General features: G+C 45.9%; 1 protein-coding gene across 1 annotated transcript; it reads left to right on the plus strand.

The window, feature by feature from the left end:
- The first annotated feature begins 3,771 nt into the window (after nt 1-3,771).
- b3gat3 (beta-1,3-glucuronyltransferase 3 (glucuronosyltransferase I)) lies at nt 3,772-20,775 on the plus strand. Its single transcript, XM_055901549.1, has 7 exons — nt 3,772-3,981; nt 4,362-4,468; nt 4,892-5,072; nt 5,699-5,882; nt 6,109-6,270; nt 9,598-9,888; nt 10,377-20,775. The coding sequence occupies exons 2-7, from the start codon at nt 4,375-4,377 to the stop codon at nt 10,473-10,475; spliced, it is 1,011 nt and encodes a 336-aa protein (XP_055757524.1). The 5' UTR covers nt 3,772-3,981; nt 4,362-4,374; the 3' UTR covers nt 10,476-20,775.
- The last annotated feature ends 222 nt before the right edge of the window (nt 20,776-20,997 follow it).

Raw genomic sequence — 20,997 nt, forward strand, 5'->3', positions numbered from 1 at the left:
TGTTCTGCCCCTGAACAATGCAGTTAACCCACTGTTCCTAGGCTGTAATTGTGTAAAAAAGAATTTGTTCTGAACTGACTTGCCTAGTTAGATAAATAAAATAAAAAATAAAATAAATAAATATATACACTGCTCAAAAAAATAAAGGGAACACTTAAACAACACAATGTAACTCCAAGTCAATCACACTTCTGTGAAATCAAACTGTCCACTTAGGAAGCAACACTGATTGACAATAAATTTCACATGCTGTTGTGCAAATGGAATAGACAAAAGGTGGAAATTATAGGCAATTAGCAAGACACCCCCAATAAAGGAGTGGTTCTGCAGGTGGTGACCACAGACCACTTCTCAGTTCCTATGATTCCTGGCTGATGTTTTGGTCACTTTTGAATGCTGGCGGTGCTTTCACTCTAGTGGTAGCATGAGACCGAGTCTACAACCCACACAAGTGGCTCAGGTAGTGCAGCTCATCCAGGATGGCACATCAATGCGAGCTGTGGCAAGAAGGTTTGCTGTGTCTGTCAGCGTAGTGTCCAGAGCATGGAGGGGCTACCAGGAGACAGGCCAGTACATCAGGAGACGTGGAAGAGGCCGTAGGAGGGCAACAACCCAGCAGCAGGACCGCTACCTCCGCCTTTGTGCAAGGAGGAGCACTGCCAGAGCCCTGCAAAATGACCTCCAGCAGGCCACAAATGTGCATGTGTCAGCATATGGTCTCACAAGGGGTCTGAGGATCTCATCTCGGTACCTAATGGCAGTCAGGCTACCTCTGGCGAGCACATGAAGGGCTGTGCGGCCCCACAAAGAAATGCCACCCCACACCATGACTGACCCACCGCCAAACTGGTCATGCTGGAGGATGTTGCAGGCAGCAGAACGTTCTCCACGGCGTCTCCAGACTCTGTCACGTCTGTCATATGTGCTCATGTGCTGTGTGAACCTGCTTTCATCTGTGAAGAGCACAGGGCGCCAGTGGCGAATTTGTCAATCTTGGTGTTCTCTGGCAAATGCCAAACGTCCTGCACGGTGTTGGGCTGTAAGCACAACCCCCACCTGTGGACATCGGGCCCTCATACCACCCTCATGGAGTCTGTTTCTGTCCATTTGAGCAGACAAATGCACATTTGTGGCCTGCTGGAGGTCATTTTGCAGGGCTCTGGCAGTGCTCCTCCTTGATGGGAGTCTGTGGGTCGCTCTAGATGGGAGTCTGTGGGTCTCTCTGGATGGGAGTCTGTGGATCTCTCTAGATGGGAGTCGGTGGGTCTCTCTGGATGGGAGTCTGTGGGTCTCTCTAGATGGGAGTCTGGGGTCGCTCTGGATGGGAGTCTGAGGGTCTCTCTGGATGGGAGTCTGAGGGTCTCTCTGGATGGGAGTCTGAGGGTCTCTCTGGATGGGAGTCTGTGGGTCTCTCTGGATGGGACTCTGAGGGTCTCTCTGGATGGGAGTCTGAGGGTCTCTCCGGATGGGAGTCTGAAGGTCTCTCTGGATGGGAGTCTGTGGGTCTCTCTGGATGGGAGTCTGCTAGTTGACTGAATATAATGTAAATGTTGAGCGACTTCACAGCAGGTAGATTGTATGTTTTAATATTCAATAATAAAATATTACAAATAAAAACAATAATAATAAGCTTAGATTTTATAGCCTCTGTCTCTTGGACAATATGCAAAAATGCACTCTGCTGGCCTCTCTCCTTAAAACTCTTCAGCTGAAATAAATAACAAATAATCTTTACAGGTAAAAAAATAAGGTAACCCCCTGAAAGCCAGATGGAGATATGTAAATTAGATATGCATTCAGGCCTTATATTACTATAGCATATGCTGCAGCAAATGTAGGGACCATAATGGAAATAAGCCATTGACTTTACTGTGCAATCCCTGTCACTTTTAAAAATTATTTGTGTTTATATATATATATATTTTTTTTACTGACAAATAAAATCAATCAATCTAAACTTGTGCAGCGGGCATTTGATGAATGGGAAGAGACAGCTGTTACAAAACAATAAAAAAGTTGAAATGACATTCGGAGATTGTCAAGCCACGCCTTCTGTACTGGGTAAGCCTGAAATAGGGAGGGATGTGTTTTCAGTTTGTCGTGATTGACATAGCCTTATTTATTGTGATATTGAAAAATGCAAACCATGATATTGAACTGCACAAAGTCGATATGTTTTGTTTATTGGTTGTGTGGTGCATTGGCACAGAAACCTGTTGGTGGAAAATTTGTTGCATATATTTTATATAATTATAAATGTGGCATCAAAATGTTGAACATCTTATTTCCCCCTAGCTGATCATTGTCTACAGGCGGCTCTGATGGTGAAGTAATGAAACAGGAAGGGGGAGTCTGGCCCATAGCCCTGAGTGGCATCGACTGTGCCACAAAAGCATGCTCGTTAGCCAACGTCATTAGTCATCTATGGGCTAAGTTGATATAACTAGGCAAGTCTGTTAAGAACAAATTATTGTTTACAATGACAGCCTACCCCGGCCAAGCCCTAAACCAGACAACGCTGTCCCAATTGTGCGCCACCCTATGAGACTCCCAAGCACGGCCGGGTTGTGATACAGCCTGGAATCAAACCAGGTCTGTAGTGACGCCTATAGCACTGAGATGCAGTGCCTTAGACCGCTGTGTCACATGAACACAGGGTAGCTACAGTTACTGTTATTTGTGGTCATACACATTGTTTTGAGTTAATTATCTAAGTGGGGGAGGGTGTTCCATGTATATTACAGTACAAGGGGAGGATCATGTGAAAATATTTTTTTATGTTGGGGAGGGGGCTGGATTTTCTTAATGACACCTTGATTCGGACCAGCCCCTTGATAGTGGAAGTGTAGTTTAGTAGGATGGAAGCTCTATAGCTGTATGGATCTGTAACTGCTACAGTGTAGTTTAGTAGGATGGAGGCTCCTATAGCTGTATGGATCTGTAACTGCAACAGTTTAGTAGGATGGAGGCTCTATAGCTGTATGGATCTGTAACTGCTACAGTTTAGTAGGATGGAGGCTGTATGGATCTGTAACTGCTACAGTGTAGTTTAGTAGGATGGAGGCTCCATAGCTGTATGAATCTGTTACTGCTACAGTGTAGTTTAGTAGGATGGAGGCTCTATAGCTGTATGGATCTGTAACTGCTACAGTTTAGTAGGATGGAGGCTCCTATAGCTGTATGGATCTGTAACTGCTACAGTTTAGTAGGATGGAGGCTCTAGCTGTATGGATCTGTAACTGCTACAGTGTAGTTTAGTAGGATGGAGGCTCTATAGCTGTATGGATCTGTAACTGCTACAGTGTAGTTTAGTAGGATGGAGGCTCCTATAGCTGTATGGATCTGTTACTGCTACAGTTTAGTAGGATGGAGGCTCTATAGCTGTATGGATCTGTAACTGCTACAGTTTAGTAGGATGGAGGCTCCTATAGCTGTATGGATCTGTAACTGCTACAGTGTAGTTTAGTAGGATGGAGGCTCTATAGCTGTATGAATCTGTTACTGCTACAGTGTAGTTTAGTAGGATGGAGGCTCTATAGCTGTATGGATCTGTAACTGCTACAGTTTAGTAGGATGGAGGCTCCTATAGCTGTATGGATCTGTAACTGCTACAGTGTAGTTTAGTAGGATGGAGGCTCTATAGCTGTATGGATCTGTAACTGCTACAGTGTAGTTTAGTAGGATGGAGGCTCCTATAGTTGTATGGATTCATTCGAATTTCTTGCGGCGTTCTGTGAAATGTAGTTGATCCGGAAACCTTCTTCATGCCTACTTTATTCCGGGGGATTTTCTTTGTGCCGTACCCTAAAGCCGGAAGTTGTTGGTATCCATGAAATATTTCATACGTAGCTAACTAACTGAATGGATGATTTATCGCCCATCTAATTGGGGTGCATTTATAACTAATGCCTTCCCCAAAAAGTCATAAATGAAGAAATTGGTGCCTCACAAGACCTAATACTAGTAACGACGTTATTCCCGGTAAGTGCCTATAGATGGCTAACGATGGTGGCTAACTACCTCTAAACCTAGCTAACGGGCTAGGTAGCTGGTTAGCAATAGCTCCTTGGCTTTCCCACAAACAAGAATACATAGATAGTAGCTAGCTAGCTAACCGATAATGTAACGTTAGCTAGCTAATAACACAGCGAGACATCATAGCTACCTTTCGCTTATTTCGCCGTCTCATGAGTCAGTGGCCAGTTTACTCAAGACAACAAAGCAATTGGCTAAGCAGAAATAAACTAGTAATTGGTTTGCGTGTCTAGTGGTTACCTTGTGTATTTCTTCTGACCAATTGGTTTTCTGTCCAATGTTGTGTGTGTGTGTGTGTGTGTGTGTGTGTGTGTGTGTGTGTGTAGCCGGCGGGTTGCCATGGCTACTAGGATGAAGTTAAAACTGAAGACTGTGTTTGTCCTCTACTTCATGGTCTCACTTATGGGCCTCATCTACGCTCTCATGCAGCTTGGTAAGACTGTCTATCTCTCCTTTCCTTGTCTTCTCTTTCCTCGTCACCTTTACTTGTATGCTGTCCACATCTCTCTTGGTTCCTTTCCCCGTGTCTCCTCTCCTTTGTTATCACTGACAGTCCTATGAAGTCCTCTTAGATCAGCAGTCTCACAGGAATGTATCACAAATCGTTATTGAGACAATCGTTGTTTGGTGAACATAGTCCTAACCAGAGCCATACCTTTACAAATAAGATATATAAATATGTGGCTTTGGTCCTAACTAGCCTTTACTTCCATGAGATAGAGTCCCAGGTCAAAAGTAGTGCACTGAATAGGAGACAGAAATTGGGCTGCATTTCAATTGACTGAATGGGAGACAGGAATTGGGCTGCATTTCAATTGACACCTTAACTGACTATATAACCTGTTTCTGTCCCCAGGCCAGCGTTGTGACTGTGCAGAGCATGACATGCCCAAGGACCGTACTATCTCTCGTCTGCGGGGGGAACTGCATCGGCTGCAGGAGCAGATGAGGAAGGCTGAGCCTACCAAACCCCCCCAGAAACTAGCAGTGAAACCGGCCCAACCCACCATCTACGTCATCACACCAACCTACACCAGGTAGGAAGATGGACAGAGAGAGACACACACACACTTTCTCTACCGCCTGTTGTCTCTTCACTCTTTCTTTCCTTGCACCATCTTTTTATTTTTTATTTTATTTTTTTTTTAATAAATTTTAACCCCTTTTCTCCCCAATTTTCGTGGTATCCAATCGCTAGTAATTACTATCTTGTCTCATCGCTACAACTACCGTACGGGCTCGGGAGAGACGAAGGTCGAAAGCCATGCGTCCTCCGAGGCACAACCCAACCAAGCCGCACTGCTTCTTTAACACAGCGCGCCTCCAACCCGGAAGCCAGCCGCACCAATGTGTCGGAGGAAACACCGTGTACCTGGCCCCCTTGGTTAGCGCGCACTGCACCCAGCCCGCCACAGGAGTCGCTGGAGCGCGATGAGACAAGGAAATCCCTACCGGCCAAACCCTCCCTAACCCGGACGACGCTAGCCCAATTGTGCGTCGCCCCACGGACCTCCCGGTCGCGGCCGGCTGCGACAGAGCCTGGGGGCGAACCCAGAGACTCTGGTGGCGCAGTTAGCACTGCGATGCAGTGCCCTAGACCACTGCGCCACCCGGGAGGCCCTCCTTGCACCATCTTTAACATTCTCTTCATCCCTTTCACTAGATTTGTCCAGAAAGCAGAGTTAACCCGGCTTGCCCAGACATTCCTCCATGTCCCTCAACTCCACTGGATCCTGGTGGAAGATTCTCCCCATAAAACCCCTCTGGTCTCTGGGTTCCTTGCCTCCAGCGGCCTGGCCTACACACACCTCCACACGCCCACGCCACGCGACCGCAAACTACAGGAGGTGGGTTCAGATCCGGTCGCTGACCAGGCACACTATTTTGCATGTCAGTCGTCTGCCAGATCTCACAATGCCTAGATAGCTAACTGCATTATATAAAGAAATCTGATGCACATCCTTATTTACTCACTTACAAACTCCTACATTTAAATTAAAACAAAGAATGAATAAAATTACCATATTGATTGATGGATTTATCATTTGATTTATTGATTGGTTATTCCCCCAGGGTGACCCTAGCTGGTTGAAGCCCCGCGGGGCGGAGCAGAGGAACGAGGGGCTACGGTGGCTGAGAGAGGACAGGAGGGGGCAGCCTGGAGCAGACACACAGCTGGGGGTGGTCTACTTCGCTGACGACGACAACACATACAGCCTACAGCTCTTTGAGGAGGTAGGAGTCAGACACAGGATCTGGAGTCTTCTAGCTCTTCAACCCTGGGCGCTGTGCCAGCTAATTGTCCAAAATATTCTGATTTAACTTCTTCTTTTCAAGAAATAGACTTGGTATGGTATAATTAACTTGACAACCAACAAGACGTATTGAAGTTTAGCTTTCAAAATGAACCACAAAATTATATATATTTATTTTGTACCCCTTTTTTCTCCCCAATTTTGTGGTATCCAATTGGTAGTAGTTACAGTCTTGTCTCATCGCTGAAACTCCCTTACGGGCTCGAGAGAGAGGCGAAGGTCGGGAGCCCTGCTTCCTCTGAAACACAACCCAACCAAGCCGCACTGCTTCTTGACACAATTCCCGCTTAACCCGGAAGAAAGCCACACCAATGTGTCGGAGTAAACACCGTACACCTGGCGACCGTGTCAGTGTGTACGGCGCCCACCACAGGAGTCGCAATGGGACAAGAACATCCCTGCCGGCCCAACCCTCCCTTAACACGGACGATGCTGGGCCAATTGTGCACCGCCCCATGGGTCTCCCGGTCCCGGCCGGCTGCGACAGAGCCTGGACTCGAACCAGGATTTCTAGTGGCCACTCGGGATGCCATGAACCACAAAATTAAGAGCTATATCTAACTGTTATATCACCCACTGGTGTGTTAAATTCTTGTTACAGTCAATTTTTAAACTAGTCAACATCTCTCTCTAGATGTGTGGTACCCAGCGTGTCTCTGTAACCTCTCTCTCTAGATGTGTGGTACCCAGCGCGTCTCTCTAACATCTCTCTCTAGATGTGTGGTACCCAGCGTTTCTCTCTAACCTCTCTCTCTAGATGTGTGGTACCCAGCGTGTCTCTGTAACATCTCTCTAGATGTGTGGTACCCAGTGTGTGTGTCTAACATCTCTCTCTAGATGTGTGGTACCCAGCGTGTCTCTGTAACATCTCTCTCTAGATGTGTGGTACCCAGCGTGTCTCTCTAACATCTCTCTAGATGTGTGGTACCCAGTGTGTCTCTCTAACATCTCTCTCTAGATGTGTGGTACCCAGCGTGTCTCTCTAACATCTCTCTAGATGTGTGGTACCCAGTGTGTCTCTCTAACATCTCTCTCTAGATGTGTGGTACCCAGCGTTTCTCTCTAACCTCTCTCTCTAGATGTGTGGTACCCAGCGTGTCTCTCTAACATCTCTCTAGATGTGTGGTACCCAGTGTGTGTCTCTAACATCTCTCTCTAGATGTGTGGTACCCAGCGTGTCTCTCTAACATCTCTCTCTAGATGTGTGGTACCCAGCGTGTCTCTGTAACATCTCTCTAGATGTGTGGTACCCAGCGTGTCTCTGTAACATATCTCTAGATGTGTGGTACCCAGCGTGTCTCTGTAACATCTCTCTCTAGATGTGTGGTACCCAGCGTGTCTCTCTAACATCGCTCTCTAGATGTGTGGTACCCAGCGTGTCTCTGTAACATCTCTCTCTAGATGTGTGGTACCCAGCGTGTATCTGTAACATCTCTCTAGATGTGTGGTACCCAGCGTGTCTCTGTAACATCTCTCTCTAGATGTGTGGTACCCAGCGTGTCTGTAACATCTCTCTCTAGATGTGTGGTACCCAGCGTGTATCTGTAACATCTCTCTCTAGATGTGTGGTACCCAGCGTGTATCTGTAACATCTCTCTCTAGATGTGTGGTACCCAGCGTGTCTCTGTAACATCTCTCTAGATGTGTGGTACCCAGCGTGTCTCTGTAACATCTCTCTAGATGTGTGGTACCCAGCGTGTCTCTGTAACATCTCTCTAGATGTGTGGTACCCAGCGTGTCTCTCTAACATCTCTCTCTCTGGATGTGTGGTACCCAGCTTGTCTCTGTAACATCTCTCTCTAGATGTGTGGTACCCAGCGTTTCTCTCTAACCTCTCTCTCTAGATGTGTGGTACCCAGCGTGTCTCTGTAACATCTCTCTAGATGTGTGGTACCCAGCGTGTCTCTGTAACATCTCTCTCTCTAGATGTGTGGTACCCAGCGTGTCTCTAACATCTCTCTCTCTAGATGTGTGGTACCAAGCGTGTCTCTGTAACATCTCTCTAGATGTGTGGTACCCAGCGTGTATCTGTAACATCTCTCTCTAGATGTGTGGTACCCAGCGTGTCTCTGTAACATCTCTCTAGATGTGTGGTACCCAGCGTGTATCTGTAACATCTCTCTCTAGATGTGTGGTACCCAGCGTGTCTCTAACATCTCTCTCTCTAGATGTGTGGTACCCAGCGTGTCTCTAACATCTCTCTCTCTAGATGTGTGGTACCCAGCGTGTCTCTGTAACATCTCTCTAGATGTGTGGTACCCAGCGTGTCTCTGTAACATCTCTCTCTAGATGTGTGGTACCCAGCGTGTCTCTGTAATCTCTCTCTCTAGATGTGTGGTACCCAGCGTGTCTCTGTAACATCTCTAGATGTGTGGTACCCAGCGTGTCTGTAATCTCTCTCTCTAGATGTGTGGTACCCAGCGTGTCTCTGTAACATCTCTCTAGATGTGTGGTACCCAGCGTGTCTCTGTAACATCTCTCTAGATGTGTGGTACCCAGCGTGTCTCTGTAACATCTCTCTCTAGATGTGTGGTACCCAGCGTGTCTCTGTAACATCTCTCTCTAGATGTGTGGTACCCAGCGTGTCTCTGTAATCTCTCTCTCTAGATGTGTGGTACCCAGCGTGTCTCTCTAACATCTCTCTAGATGTGTGGTACCCAGCGTGTCTCTGTAACATCTCTCTCTAGATGTGTGGTACCCAGCGTGTCTCTATAACATCTCTCTCTAGATGTGTGGTACCCAGCGTGTCTCTGTAACATCTCTCTAGATGTGTGGTACCCAGCGTGTATCTGTAACATCTCTCTAGATGTGTGGTACCCAGCGTGTCTGTAACATCTCTCTAGATGTGTGGTACCCAGCGTGTCTCTTTAACATCTCTCTCTATATGTGTGGTACCCAGCGTGTCTCTGTAACATCTCTCTCTAGATGTGTGGTACCCAGCGTGTCTCTGTAACATCTCTCTCTAGATGTGTGGTACCCAGCGTGTCTGTAACATCTCTCTCTAGATGTGTGGTACCCAGCGTGTCTCTGTAACATCTCTCTCTAGATGTGTGGTACCCAGCGTGTCTCTGTAACCTCTCTCTAGATGTGTGGTACCCAGCGTGTCTCTGTAACATCTCTCTCTAGATGTGTGGTACCCAGCGTGTCTCTGTAACCTCTCTCTAGATGTGTGGTACCCAGCGTGTCTCTGTAACATCTCTCTCTAGATGTGTGGTACCCAGCGTGTCTCTGTATCCTCTCTCTCTAGATGCGTGGTACCCAGCGTGTCTCTGTGTGGCCAGTCGGCCTGGTGGGAGGGATGAGATATGAGAGACCTGTGGTCGAGGGGGGGAAGGTTGTACGCTTCCATACTGGCTGGCGCCCCAGCCGCCCCTTCCCATTGGACATGGCTGGCTTCGCCGTGTCGCTCAAGCTGGTGATAGCCAATCAGGACGCATGTTTCGACGGCGACGCACCGATGGGGTTCTTGGAAAGCAGCTTCCTGCAGGGATTGGTTACCATGGACGAACTGGAACCTAAGGCGGAGAATTGTACTAAGGTGTGTGTGTGTGGGAGGGGAAGAGAGTGGTTGCTAAAGATATAATAGAATAGTGGTGTTGAACCGGTGATGTTGGTGGTGTAGGGGGGGGGATGTTGATGGTGTAGGGGGTGTTGTTGATGGTGTAGGGGGGCATGTTGGTGGTGTAGGGGGGGATGTTGGTGGTGTAGGGGGGGGGTGTTGGTGGTGTGTGTGGGGGGGATGTTGGTGGTGTGTGTGTGGGGGGGGGGTGTTGGTGTAGGGGGATTGTTGGTGGTGTAGGGGGGGTTGTTGATGGTGTAGGGGGGGTTGTTGGTGGTGTAGGGGGGATGTTGGTGTTGTAGGGGGGGTTGTTGATGGTGTAGGGGGGGTTGTTGATGGTGTAGGGGGGGGTTGTTGGTGGTGTAGGGGGGATGTTGGTGGTGTAGGGGGGGATGTTGATGGAGTAGGGGGGCATGTTGGTGGTGTAGGGGGGATGTTTAAACGTCACGTGTGTGTGTGATTGACAGGTGTTGGTGTGGCACACGCGGACAGAGAAGCCCAAGATGAAGCGAGAGGAAGCGCTTCAGAAACAAGGCCTGGGTTCTGATACTGCTGTAGAGGTGTGAGGACCGGACAACACATACACACACACACACACACACACACACACACACACACACACACACCTACAACTAAACACACCCACTACATCTGCTTTAAAACCTTCCATGCGTCTGAAAAAGGCTCCATGTATAGTGCAATACTTTTGTCCAGAGCCCTATGGGTCTCTAGCTGTAATGGTTCACTTAATGGGTCTCTAGCTGTAAGGGTTCACTTAATGGGTCTCTAGCTGTAAGGGTTCACTTAATGGGTCTCTAGCTGTAAGGGTTCACTTAATGGGTCTATAGCTGTAAGGGTTCACTTAATGGGTCTATAGCTGTAAGGGTTCACTTAATGGGTCTCTCTAGCTGTAAGGGTTCACTTAATGGGTCTCTAGCTGTAAGGGTTCACTTAATGGGTCTCTCTAGCTGTAAGGGTTCACTTAATGGGTCTCTAGCTGTAAGGGTTCACTTAATGGGTCTCTCTAGCTGTAAGGGTTCACTTAATGGGTCTCTCTAGCTGTAAGGGTTCACTTAATGGGTCTCTAGCTGTAAGGGTTCACTTAATGGGTCTCTCTAGCTGTAAGGGTTCACTTAATGGGTCTCTAGCTGTAAGGGTTCACTTAATGGGTCTCTCTAGCTGTAAGGGTTCACTTAATGGGTCTCTCTAGCTGTAAGGGTTCACTTAATGGGTCTCTAGCTGTAAGGGTTCACTTAATGGGTCTCTCGAGCTGTAAGGGTTCACTTAATGGGTCTCTCGAGCTGTAAGGGTTCACTTAATGGGTCTCTCGAGCTGTAAGGGTTCACTTAATGGGTCTCTCGAGCTGTAAGGGTTCACTTAATGGGTCTCTAGCTGTAAGGGTTCACTTAATGGGTCTCTAGCTGTAAGGGTTCACTTAATGGGTCTCTCTAGCTGTAAGGGTTCACTTAATGGGTCTCTAGCTGTAAGGGTTCACTTAATGGGTCTCTCGAGCTGTAAGGGTTCACTTAATGGGTCTCTCGAGCTGTAAGGGTTCACTTAATGGGTCTCTAGCTGTAAGGGTTCACTTAATGGGTCTCGAGCTGTAAGGGTTCACTTAATGGGTCTATAGCTGTAAGGGTTCACTTAATGGGTCTCTAGCTGTAAGGGTTCACTTAATGGGTCTCTAGCTGTAAGGGTTCACTTAATGGGTCTCTAGCTGTAAGGGTTCACTTAATGGGTCTCTAGCTGTAAGGGTTCACTTAATGGGTCTCTCGAGCTGTAAGGGTTCACTTAATGGGTCTCTCGAGCTGTAAGGGTTCACTTAATGGGTCTCTCGAGCTGTAAGGGTTCACTTAATGGGTCTCGAGCTGTAAGGGTTCACTTAATGGGTCTCTAGCTGTAAGGGTTCACTTAATGGGTCTCTCTAGCTGTAAGGGTTCACTTAATGGGTCTCTCTAGCTGTAAGGGTTCACTTAATGGGTCTCTCTAGCTGTAAGGGTTCACTTAATGGGTCTCGAGCTGTAAGGGTTCACTTAATGGGTCTCTAGCTGTAAGGGTTCACTTAATGGGTCTCTAGCTGTAAGGGTTCACTTAATGGGTCTCTAGCTGTAAGGGTTCACTTAATGGGTCTCTAGCTGTAAGGGTTCACTTAATGGATCTCTAGCTGTAAGGGTTCACTTAATGGGTCTCTAGCTGTAAGGGTTCACTTAATGGGTCTCTAGCTGTAAGGGTTCACTTAATGGGTCTCTCGAGCTGTAAGGGTTCACTTAATAGGTCTTTCGAGCTGTAAGGGTTCACTTAATGGGTCTCTAGCTGTAAGGGTTCACTTAATGGGTCTCTCTAGCTGTAAGGGTTCACTTAATGGGTCTCTAGCTGTAAGGGTTCACTTAATGGGTCTCTCGAGCTGTAAGGGTTCACTTAATGGGTCTCTCGAGCTGTAAGGGTTCACTTAATGGGTCTCTCGAGCTGTAAGGGTTCACTTAATGGGTCTCTCGAGCTGTAAGGGTTCACTTAATGGGTCTCTAGCTGTAAGGGTTCACTTAATGGGTCTCTAGCTGTAAGGGTTCACTTAATGGGTCTCTAGCTGTAAGGGTTCACTTAATGGGTCTCTAGCTGTAAGGGTTCACTTAATGGGTCTCTAGCTGTAAGGGTTCACTTAATGGGTCTCTCGAGCTGTAAGGGTTCACTTAATGGGTCTTTCGAGCTCTAAGGGTTCACTTAATAGGTCTTTCGAGCTCTAAGGGTTCACTTAATGGGTCTCTAGCTGTAAGGGTTCACTTAATGGGTCTCTCTAGCTGTAAGGGTTCACTTAATGGGTCTCTAGCTGTAAGGGTTCACTTAATGGGTCTCTCGAGCTGTAAGGGTTCACTTAATGGGTCTCTCGAGCTGTAAGGGTTCACTTAATGGGTCTCTAGCTGTAAGGGTTCACTTAATGGGTCTCGAGCTGTAAGGGTTCACTTAATGGGTCTATAGCTGTAAGGGTTCACTTAATGGGTCTCTAGCTGTAAGGGTTCACTTAATGGGTCTCTAGCTGTAAGGGTTCACTTAATGGGTCTCTAGCTGTAAGGGTTCACTTAATGGGTCTCTAGCTGTAAGGGTTCACTTAATGGGTCTCTCGAGCTGTAAGGGTTCACTTAATGGGTCTCTCGAGCTGTAAGGGTTCACTTAATGGGTCTCTCGAGCTGTAAGGGTTCACTTAATGGGTCTCGAGCTGTAAGGGTTCACTTAATGGGTCTCTAGCTGTAAGGGTTCACTTAATGGGTCTCTCTAGCTGTAAGGGTTCACTTAATGGGTCTCTCTAGCTGTAAGGGTTCACTTAATGGGTCTCTCTAGCTGTAAGGGTTCACTTAATGGGTCTCTCTAGCTGTAAGGGTTCACTTAATGGGTCTCTAGCTGTAAGGGTTCACTTAATGGGTCTCTAGCTGTAAGGGTTCACTTAATGGGTCTCTAGCTGTAAGGGTTCACTTAATGGGTCTCTAGCTGTAAGGGTTCACTTAATGGGTCTCTCGAGCTGTAAGGGTTCACTTAATGGGTCTCTAGCTGTAAGGGTTCACTTAATGGGTCTCGAGCTGTAAGGGTTCACTTAATGGGTCTATAGCTGTAAGGGTTCACTTAATGGGTCTCTAGCTGTAAGGGTTCACTTAATGGGTCTCTAGCTGTAAGGGTTCACTTAATGGGTCTCTAGCTGTAAGGGTTCACTTAATGGGTCTCTAGCTGTAAGGGTTCACTTAATGGGTCTCTCGAGCTGTAAGGGTTCACTTAATGGGTCTCTCGAGCTGTAAGGGTTCACTTAATGGGTCTCTCGAGCTGTAAGGGTTCACTTAATGGGTCTCGAGCTGTAAGGGTTCACTTAATGGGTCTCTAGCTGTAAGGGTTCACTTAATGGGTCTCTCTAGCTGTAAGGGTTCACTTAATGGGTCTCTCTAGCTGTAAGGGTTCACTTAATGGGTCTCTCTAGCTGTAAGGGTTCACTTAATGGGTCTCGAGCTGTAAGGGTTCACTTAATGGGTCTCTAGCTGTAAGGGTTCACTTAATGGGTCTCTAGCTGTAAGGGTTCACTTAATGGGTCTCTAGCTGTAAGGGTTCACTTAATGGGTCTCTAGCTGTAAGGGTTCACTTAATGGATCTCTAGCTGTAAGGGTTCACTTAATGGGTCTCTAGCTGTAAGGGTTCACTTAATGGGTCTCTAGCTGTAAGGGTTCACTTAATGGGTCTCTCGAGCTGTAAGGGTTCACTTAATAGGTCTTTCGAGCTGTAAGGGTTCACTTAATGGGTCTCTAGCTGTAAGGGTTCACTTAATGGGTCTCTCTAGCTGTAAGGGTTCACTTAATGGGTCTCTAGCTGTAAGGGTTCACTTAATGGGTCTCTCTAGCTGTAAGGGTTCACTTAATGGGTCTCTAGCTGTAAGGGTTCACTTAATGGGTCTCTCGAGCTGTAAGGGTTCACTTAATGGGTCTCTCGAGCTGTAAGGGTTCACTTAATGGGTCTCTCGAGCTGTAAGGGTTCACTTAATGGGTCTCTCGAGCTGTAAGGGTTCACTTAATGGGTCTCTAGCTGTAAGGGTTCACTTAATGGGTCTCTAGCTGTAAGGGTTCACTTAATGGGTCTCTAGCTGTAAGGGTTCACTTAATGGGTCTCTAGCTGTAAGGGTTCACTTAATGGGTCTCTAGCTGTAAGGGTTCACTTAATGGGTCTCTCGAGCTGTAAGGGTTCACTTAATGGGTCTTTCGAGCTCTAAGGGTTCACTTAATAGGTCTTTCGAGCTCTAAGGGTTCACTTAATGGGTCTCTAGCTGTAAGGGTTCACTTAATGGGTCTCTCTAGCTGTAAGGGTTCACTTAATGGGTCTCTAGCTGTAAGGGTTCACTTAATGGGTCTCTCGAGCTGTAAGGGTTCACTTAATGGGTCTCTCGAGCTGTAAGGGTTCACTTAATGGGTCTCTAGCTGTAAGGGTTCACTTAATGGGTCTCGAGCTGTAAGGGTTCACTTAATGGGTCTATAGCTGTAAGGGTTCACTTAATGGGTCTCTAGCTGTAAGGGTTCACTTAATGGGTCTCTAGCTGTAAGGGTTCACTTAATGGGTCTCTAGCTGTAAGGGTTCACTTAATGGGTCTCTAGCTGTAAGGGTTCACTTAATGGGTCTCTCGAGCTGTAAGGGTTCACTTAATGGGTCTCTCGAGCTGTAAGGGTTCACTTAATGGGTCTCTCGAGCTGTAAGGGTTCACTTAATGGGTCTCGAGCTGTAAGGGTTCACTTAATGGGTCTCTAGCTGTAAGGGTTCACTTAATGGGTCTCTCTAGCTGTAAGGGTTCACTTAATGGGTCTCTCTAGCTGTAAGGGTTCACTTAATGGGTCTCTCTAGCTGTAAGGGTTCACTTAATGGGTCTCTAGCTGTAAGGGTTCACTTAATGGGTCTCTCGAGCTGTAAGGGTTCACTTAATGGGTCTCTCGAGCTGTAAGGGTTCACTTAATGGGTCTCTCGAGCTGTAAGGGTTCACTTAATGGGTCTCGAGCTGTAAGGGTTCACTTAATGGGTCTCTAGCTGTAAGGGTTCACTTAATGGGTCTCTCTAGCTGTAAGGGTTCACTTAATGGGTCTCTCTAGCTGTAAGGGTTCACTTAATGGGTCTCTCTAGCTGTAAGGGTTCACTTAATGGGTCTCGAGCTGTAAGGGTTCACTTAATGGGTCTCTAGCTGTAAGGGTTCACTTAATGGGTCTCTAGCTGTAAGGGTTCACTTAATGGGTCTCTAGCTGTAAGGGTTCACTTAATGGGTCTCTAGCTGTAAGGGTTCACTTAATGGATCTCTAGCTGTAAGGGTTCACTTAATGGGTCTCTAGCTGTAAGGGTTCACTTAATGGGTCTCTAGCTGTAAGGGTTCACTTAATGGGTCTCTCGAGCTGTAAGGGTTCACTTAATAGGTCTTTCGAGCTGTAAGGGTTCACTTAATGGGTCTCTAGCTGTAAGGGTTCACTTAATGGGTCTCTCTAGCTGTAAGGGTTCACTTAATGGGTCTCTAGCTGTAAGGGTTCACTTAATGGGTCTCTCGAGCTGTAAGGGTTCACTTAATGGGTCTCTCGAGCTGTAAGGGTTCACTTAATGGGTCTCTCGAGCTGTAAGGGTTCACTTAATGGGTCTCTCGAGCTGTAAGGGTTCACTTAATGGGTCTCTAGCTGTAAGGGTTCACTTAATGGGTCTCTAGCTGTAAGGGTTCACTTAATGGGTCTCTAGCTGTAAGGGTTCACTTAATGGGTCTCTAGCTGTAAGGGTTCACTTAATGGGTCTCTAGCTGTAAGGGTTCACTTAATGGGTCTCTCGAGCTGTAAGGGTTCACTTAATGGGTCTTTCGAGCTCTAAGGGTTCACTTAATAGGTCTTTCGAGCTCTAAGGGTTCACTTAATGGGTCTCTAGCTGTAAGGGTTCACTTAATGGGTCTCTCGAGCTGTAAGGGTTCACTTAATGGGTCTCTCGAGCTGTAAGGGTTCACTTAATGGGTCTCTAGCTGTAAGGGTTCACTTAATGGGTCTCTAGCTGTAAGGGTTCACTTAATGGGTCTCTAGCTGTAAGGGTTCACTTAATGGGTCTCTCGAGCTGTAAGGGTTCACTTAATGGGTCTTTCGAGCTGTAAGGGTTCACTTAATGGGTCTCTAGCTGTAAGGGTTCACTTAATGGGTCTCTCTAGCTGTAAGGGTTCACTTAATGGGTCTCTCGAGCTGTAAGGGTTCACTTAATGGGTCTCTAGCTGTACGGGTTCACTTAATGGGTCTCTAGCTGTAAGGGTTCACTTAATGGGTCTCTAGCTGTAAGGGTTCACTTAATGGGTCTCTCTAGCTGTAAGGGTTCACTTAATGGGTCTCTCTAGCTGTAAGGGTTCACTTAATGGGTCTCTCGAGCTGTAAGGGTTCACTTAATGGGTCTCTCGAGCTGTAAGGGTTCACTTAATGGGTCTCTCGAGCTGTAAGGGTTCACTTAATGGGTCTCTAGCTGTAAGGGTTCACTTAATGGGTCTCTAGCTGTAAGGGTTCACTTAATGGGTCTCTAGCTGTAAGGGTTCACTTAATGGGTCTCTAGCTGTAAGGGTTCACTTAATGGGTCTCTCGAGCTGTAAGGGTTCACTTAATGGGTCTTTCGAGCTCTAAGGGTTCACTTAATAGGTCTTTCGAGCTCTAAGGGTTCACTTAATGGGTCTCTAGCTGTAAGGGTTCACTTAATGGGTCTCTAGCTGTAAGGGTTCACTTAATGGGTCTCTAGCTGTAAGGGTTCACTTAATGGGTCTCTCGAGCTGTAAGGGTTCACTTAATGGGTCTTTCGAGCTGTAAGGGTTCACTTAATGGGTCTCTAGCTGTAAGGGTTCACTTAATGGGTCTCTCTAGCTGTAAGGGTTCACTTAATGGGTCTCTCGAGCTGTAAGGGTTCACTTAATGGGTCTCTAGCTGTACGGGTTCACTTAATGGGTCTCTAGCTGTAAGGGTTCACTTAATGGGTCTCTAGCTGTAAGGGTTCACTTAATGGGTCTCTAGCTGTAAGGGTTCACTTAATGGGTCTCTCTAGCTGTAAGGGTTCACTTAATGGGTCTCTGTAGCTGTAAGGGTTCACTTAATGGGTCTCTCTAGCTGTAAGGGTTCACTTAATGGGTCTCTCGAGCTGTAAGGGTTCACTTAATGGGTCTCTAGCTGTAAGGGTTCACTTAATGGTTCTCTAGCTGTAAGGGTTCACTTAATGGTTCTCTAGCTGTAAGGGTTCACTTAATGGTTCTCTAGCTGTAAGGGTTCACTTAATGGGTCTCTAGCTGTAAGGGTTCACTTAATGGGTCTCTCGATCTGTAAGGGTTCTCTTAAGGATTGGCCCCTTTTTTTCAATTTTCGCCTAAAATGACATACCCAAATCTAACTGCCTGTAGCTCAGGCCCTGAAGCAAGGATATGCATTTTCTTGGTACCATTTGAAAGGAAACACTTTGAAGTTTGTAGGAATGTAGGAGAATATAACACATTAGATCTGGTAAAAGATAATACAAAGAAGAAAAAACGAGTTTTTTTTTTGTACCGTCATCTTTGAAATGCAAGAGAGAGGCCATAATGTATTATTCCAGCACAGGTGCAGTTTAGATAATGGCCACTAGATGGCAGCAGTGTGTGTGCAAAGTTTAAGTCTGATTGCATTTCTGTTCAAAATGTTGTATCAAGACTGCCCAAATGTGCCTAATTTGTTTATTAATAACTTTTCATGTTCAAAACTGTGCACTCTCCTCAAAACAATAGCATGGTATTATTTCACTGTAATAGCTACTGTAAATTGGACAGTGCAGTTAGATTAACAAGAATTTAAGCTTTCTGCCCATATCAGATATGTCTATGTCCTGGGAAATGTTCTTGTTACTTACAACCTCATGCTAATCGCATTAGCCTATGTTAGCTCAACCGTCCCGCAGGGGACCGGTCTCTCGAGCTGTAAGGGTTTCTCAAACCCCCCCATGTTTAGGATTTTGCCCTAGCACTACACAACTGATTTTTAAATAACCAACTCATCACTAAGCTTTGGTTATTTTAATCAGCTGTGTAGATGTTAGGGCAAAAACCAAAAGGTGCACCCAGGGAAGGGGGGTTGGGAAACCCTGTTCCAGCTAGCTGTACTATGCTGATGCTGTATATGGAACTAACAAGATATTCTTAGTGGTACACTATCCTCTATATTTGTTTACGGAATAGGGTGGCATTTAGGATGCAGACACAATGTACATATTGTAAGATATTATCTCAAGACTGTTTTTAAGACCAGTCAACCTATTTAAATTTGTCGTAACTGTGAATGTGTTTTGTTTGTGTATGTAGTTCCAGTCAAAAGTTTGGACACACCTACTCATTCAAGGGTTTTTATTTATTCTTTTACACTTTTCTACATTGTAGAATAATAGTGAAGACATCAAAACTACAAAATAACACAAATGGAATCATGTAGTAAGCCAAAAAAATATAAATAATTCTAAATATATTTTAGATTCTTCAAAGTAGCCACCCTTTGCCTTGATGACAGCTTTGCACACTCTCGGCATTCTCTCAACCAGCTTCATGAGGTAGTCACCTGGAATGCATTTCAATTGACAGGTGTGTCTTGTTAAAAGTTAATCTGTGGAATTTCTTTCCTTAAAGTGTTTGAGCCAATCAGTTGTGTTCTGACAAGGTAGGGGTGATGTACAGAAGATAGCACTATTTGGTAAAAGACCATGTCCATATTATGGCAAGAACAGCTCAAATAAGCAAAGCGAAACGATAGTCAATCGTTATTTTTTAAGACATGAAGGTCAGTCAATCTAGAAAATTTCAAGAACTTAAGGTTTTTTGAAGTGCAGTCGCAAAGACCATCAAGCGCTATGATGAAACTGGCTCTCATGAGGACCACCACAGGAAAGGAAGACCCAGAGTTACCTCTGCTGCAGAGGATAAGTTCATTAGAGTTGCCAGCCTCAGAAATTGCAGCCCAAATAAATGCTTCAGAGTTCAAGTAACAGACACATCAACATTAACTGTTCAGAGGAGACTGTGTGAATCAGGCCTTCATGGTCGAATTACTGCAAAGAAACCACTACTAAAGGACACCAACAATAAGAAGAGACATGAGCAATGGACATTAGACCGGTGGAAATCTGTCCTTTGGTCCGAGTCCAAATTTGAGATTTTTGGTTCCAACCGCCATGTCTTTGTGAGACGCAGAGTAGGTGAACGGATCTCTGCATGTGTGGTTCCCACCATGAAGCTTGGAGGAGGATGTGTTAAGGTGTTGGGTGATTTTTCTGGTGACACGGTCAGTGATTTATTTAGAATTCAAGGCACACTTAACCGGCATGGCTACCACAGCATTCTGTAGCGATATCGCATCTGGTTTGCGCTTAGTGGGACTATCATTTGTTTTTCAACAGGACAATGACCCAACACACCTCCAGGCTGTGTAAGGGCTATTTGACCAAGAAGGAGAGTGAGGGAGTGCTGCATCAGATGACCTGACCTCCACAATCACCTGACCTCAACCCAATTGAGATGGTTTGGGATGAGTTGGACGGACTGCAGAGTGAAATAAAAGCAGCATATGTGGGAACTCCTTCAAGACTGTTGGAAAACCATTCCAGGTGAAACTGGTTGAGGGAATTCCAAGAGTGTGCAAAGCTGTCAAAGGCAAAGGGCGGTTACTTTGAAGAATCTCAAATATATAATATTTTGATTTGTTTAACACTTTTTTTGGTTACTACATGATTCCATAGTGTTGATGTCTTCACTATTATTCTACAATGTAGAAAATAGTAAAAATAAAGAAAAACCCTTGAATGAGTAGGTGTGTCCAAGCTTTTAAGTGGGTACTGTATGTATACCGAGTGGTGTGTGTGTTAGGACTAGGGTAGCAGAATTCTGGGAACTTTCCCCAAAATCCCCAGGTTTTCTAGAAGTGCCAGTTGGAAGATAACTGAGCATGAGTCGGGAACAAGCATGAAATCTGGAATCTTCCAACCAGGATTTTCTGGAAAACCGTAGTTTAGCCACCATGTGTGTGTGTGTATTAGTAGAGTACTTGGCAGTAGATAATGATACTAAGTGGTTGAGTGTATTGTGGTGCCTGTTGAATCTGTCTGTAAGAACGTTATTAAGTGCGCCCCAAATGGCATCCTGTCCCCTTTATAGTGCACTACGTTTGACCATGGTCTATAGGGCACTCCAAAGTAGTGCACTACATTTGACCATGGTCTATAGGGCACTCCAAAGTAGTGCACTATATACAATATATAGGTTGTCATTTGGGAAGCGGTTCTCAGTATTATGTGGCCGTTGTCTTAATTGTCCCTGCCTTGAAAATAAATACGTTATTTAATCAGAAAAATAAACATTTTGTTGTTTGTGAAATTCTTCTTGCCGTTTTGTCTTCTTCAGAGGAATTTCAGTAAATGACCATGTCTGGCTTTGGTCCTGTTTCACTGAACGGAGGCATTTTTATTAGGCTAGTGTCAGCGACTGTGAAAGACCACTAACCCACTTGTTCTCTGTGTGACTCCCATTTATAGAGAATAAAGACTAGGTAATGACAACGATGAGCTGTCACTGTGGTG

This window comes from Salvelinus fontinalis, chromosome 36 (assembly GCF_029448725.1).
Source record: "Salvelinus fontinalis isolate EN_2023a chromosome 36, ASM2944872v1, whole genome shotgun sequence".
NCBI classification, from domain to species: domain Eukaryota; kingdom Metazoa; phylum Chordata; class Actinopteri; order Salmoniformes; family Salmonidae; genus Salvelinus; species Salvelinus fontinalis.

What these genes read in the sequence shown, in the direction of transcription:
- b3gat3 (XM_055901549.1), top strand. Translation starts at nt 4,375, where the DNA reads ATGGCTACTAGGATGAAGTTAAAACTGAAGACTGTGTTTGTCCTCTAC. An exon ending in ATCACACCAACCTACACCAG is followed by an intron (nt 5,073 to 5,698) that starts GTAGGAAGATGG and finishes CCCTTTCACTAG; the next exon opens with ATTTGTCCAGAAAGCAGAGT. An exon ending in AGGCGGAGAATTGTACTAAG is followed by an intron (nt 9,889 to 10,376) that starts GTGTGTGTGTGT and finishes TGTGATTGACAG; the next exon opens with GTGTTGGTGTGGCACACGCG.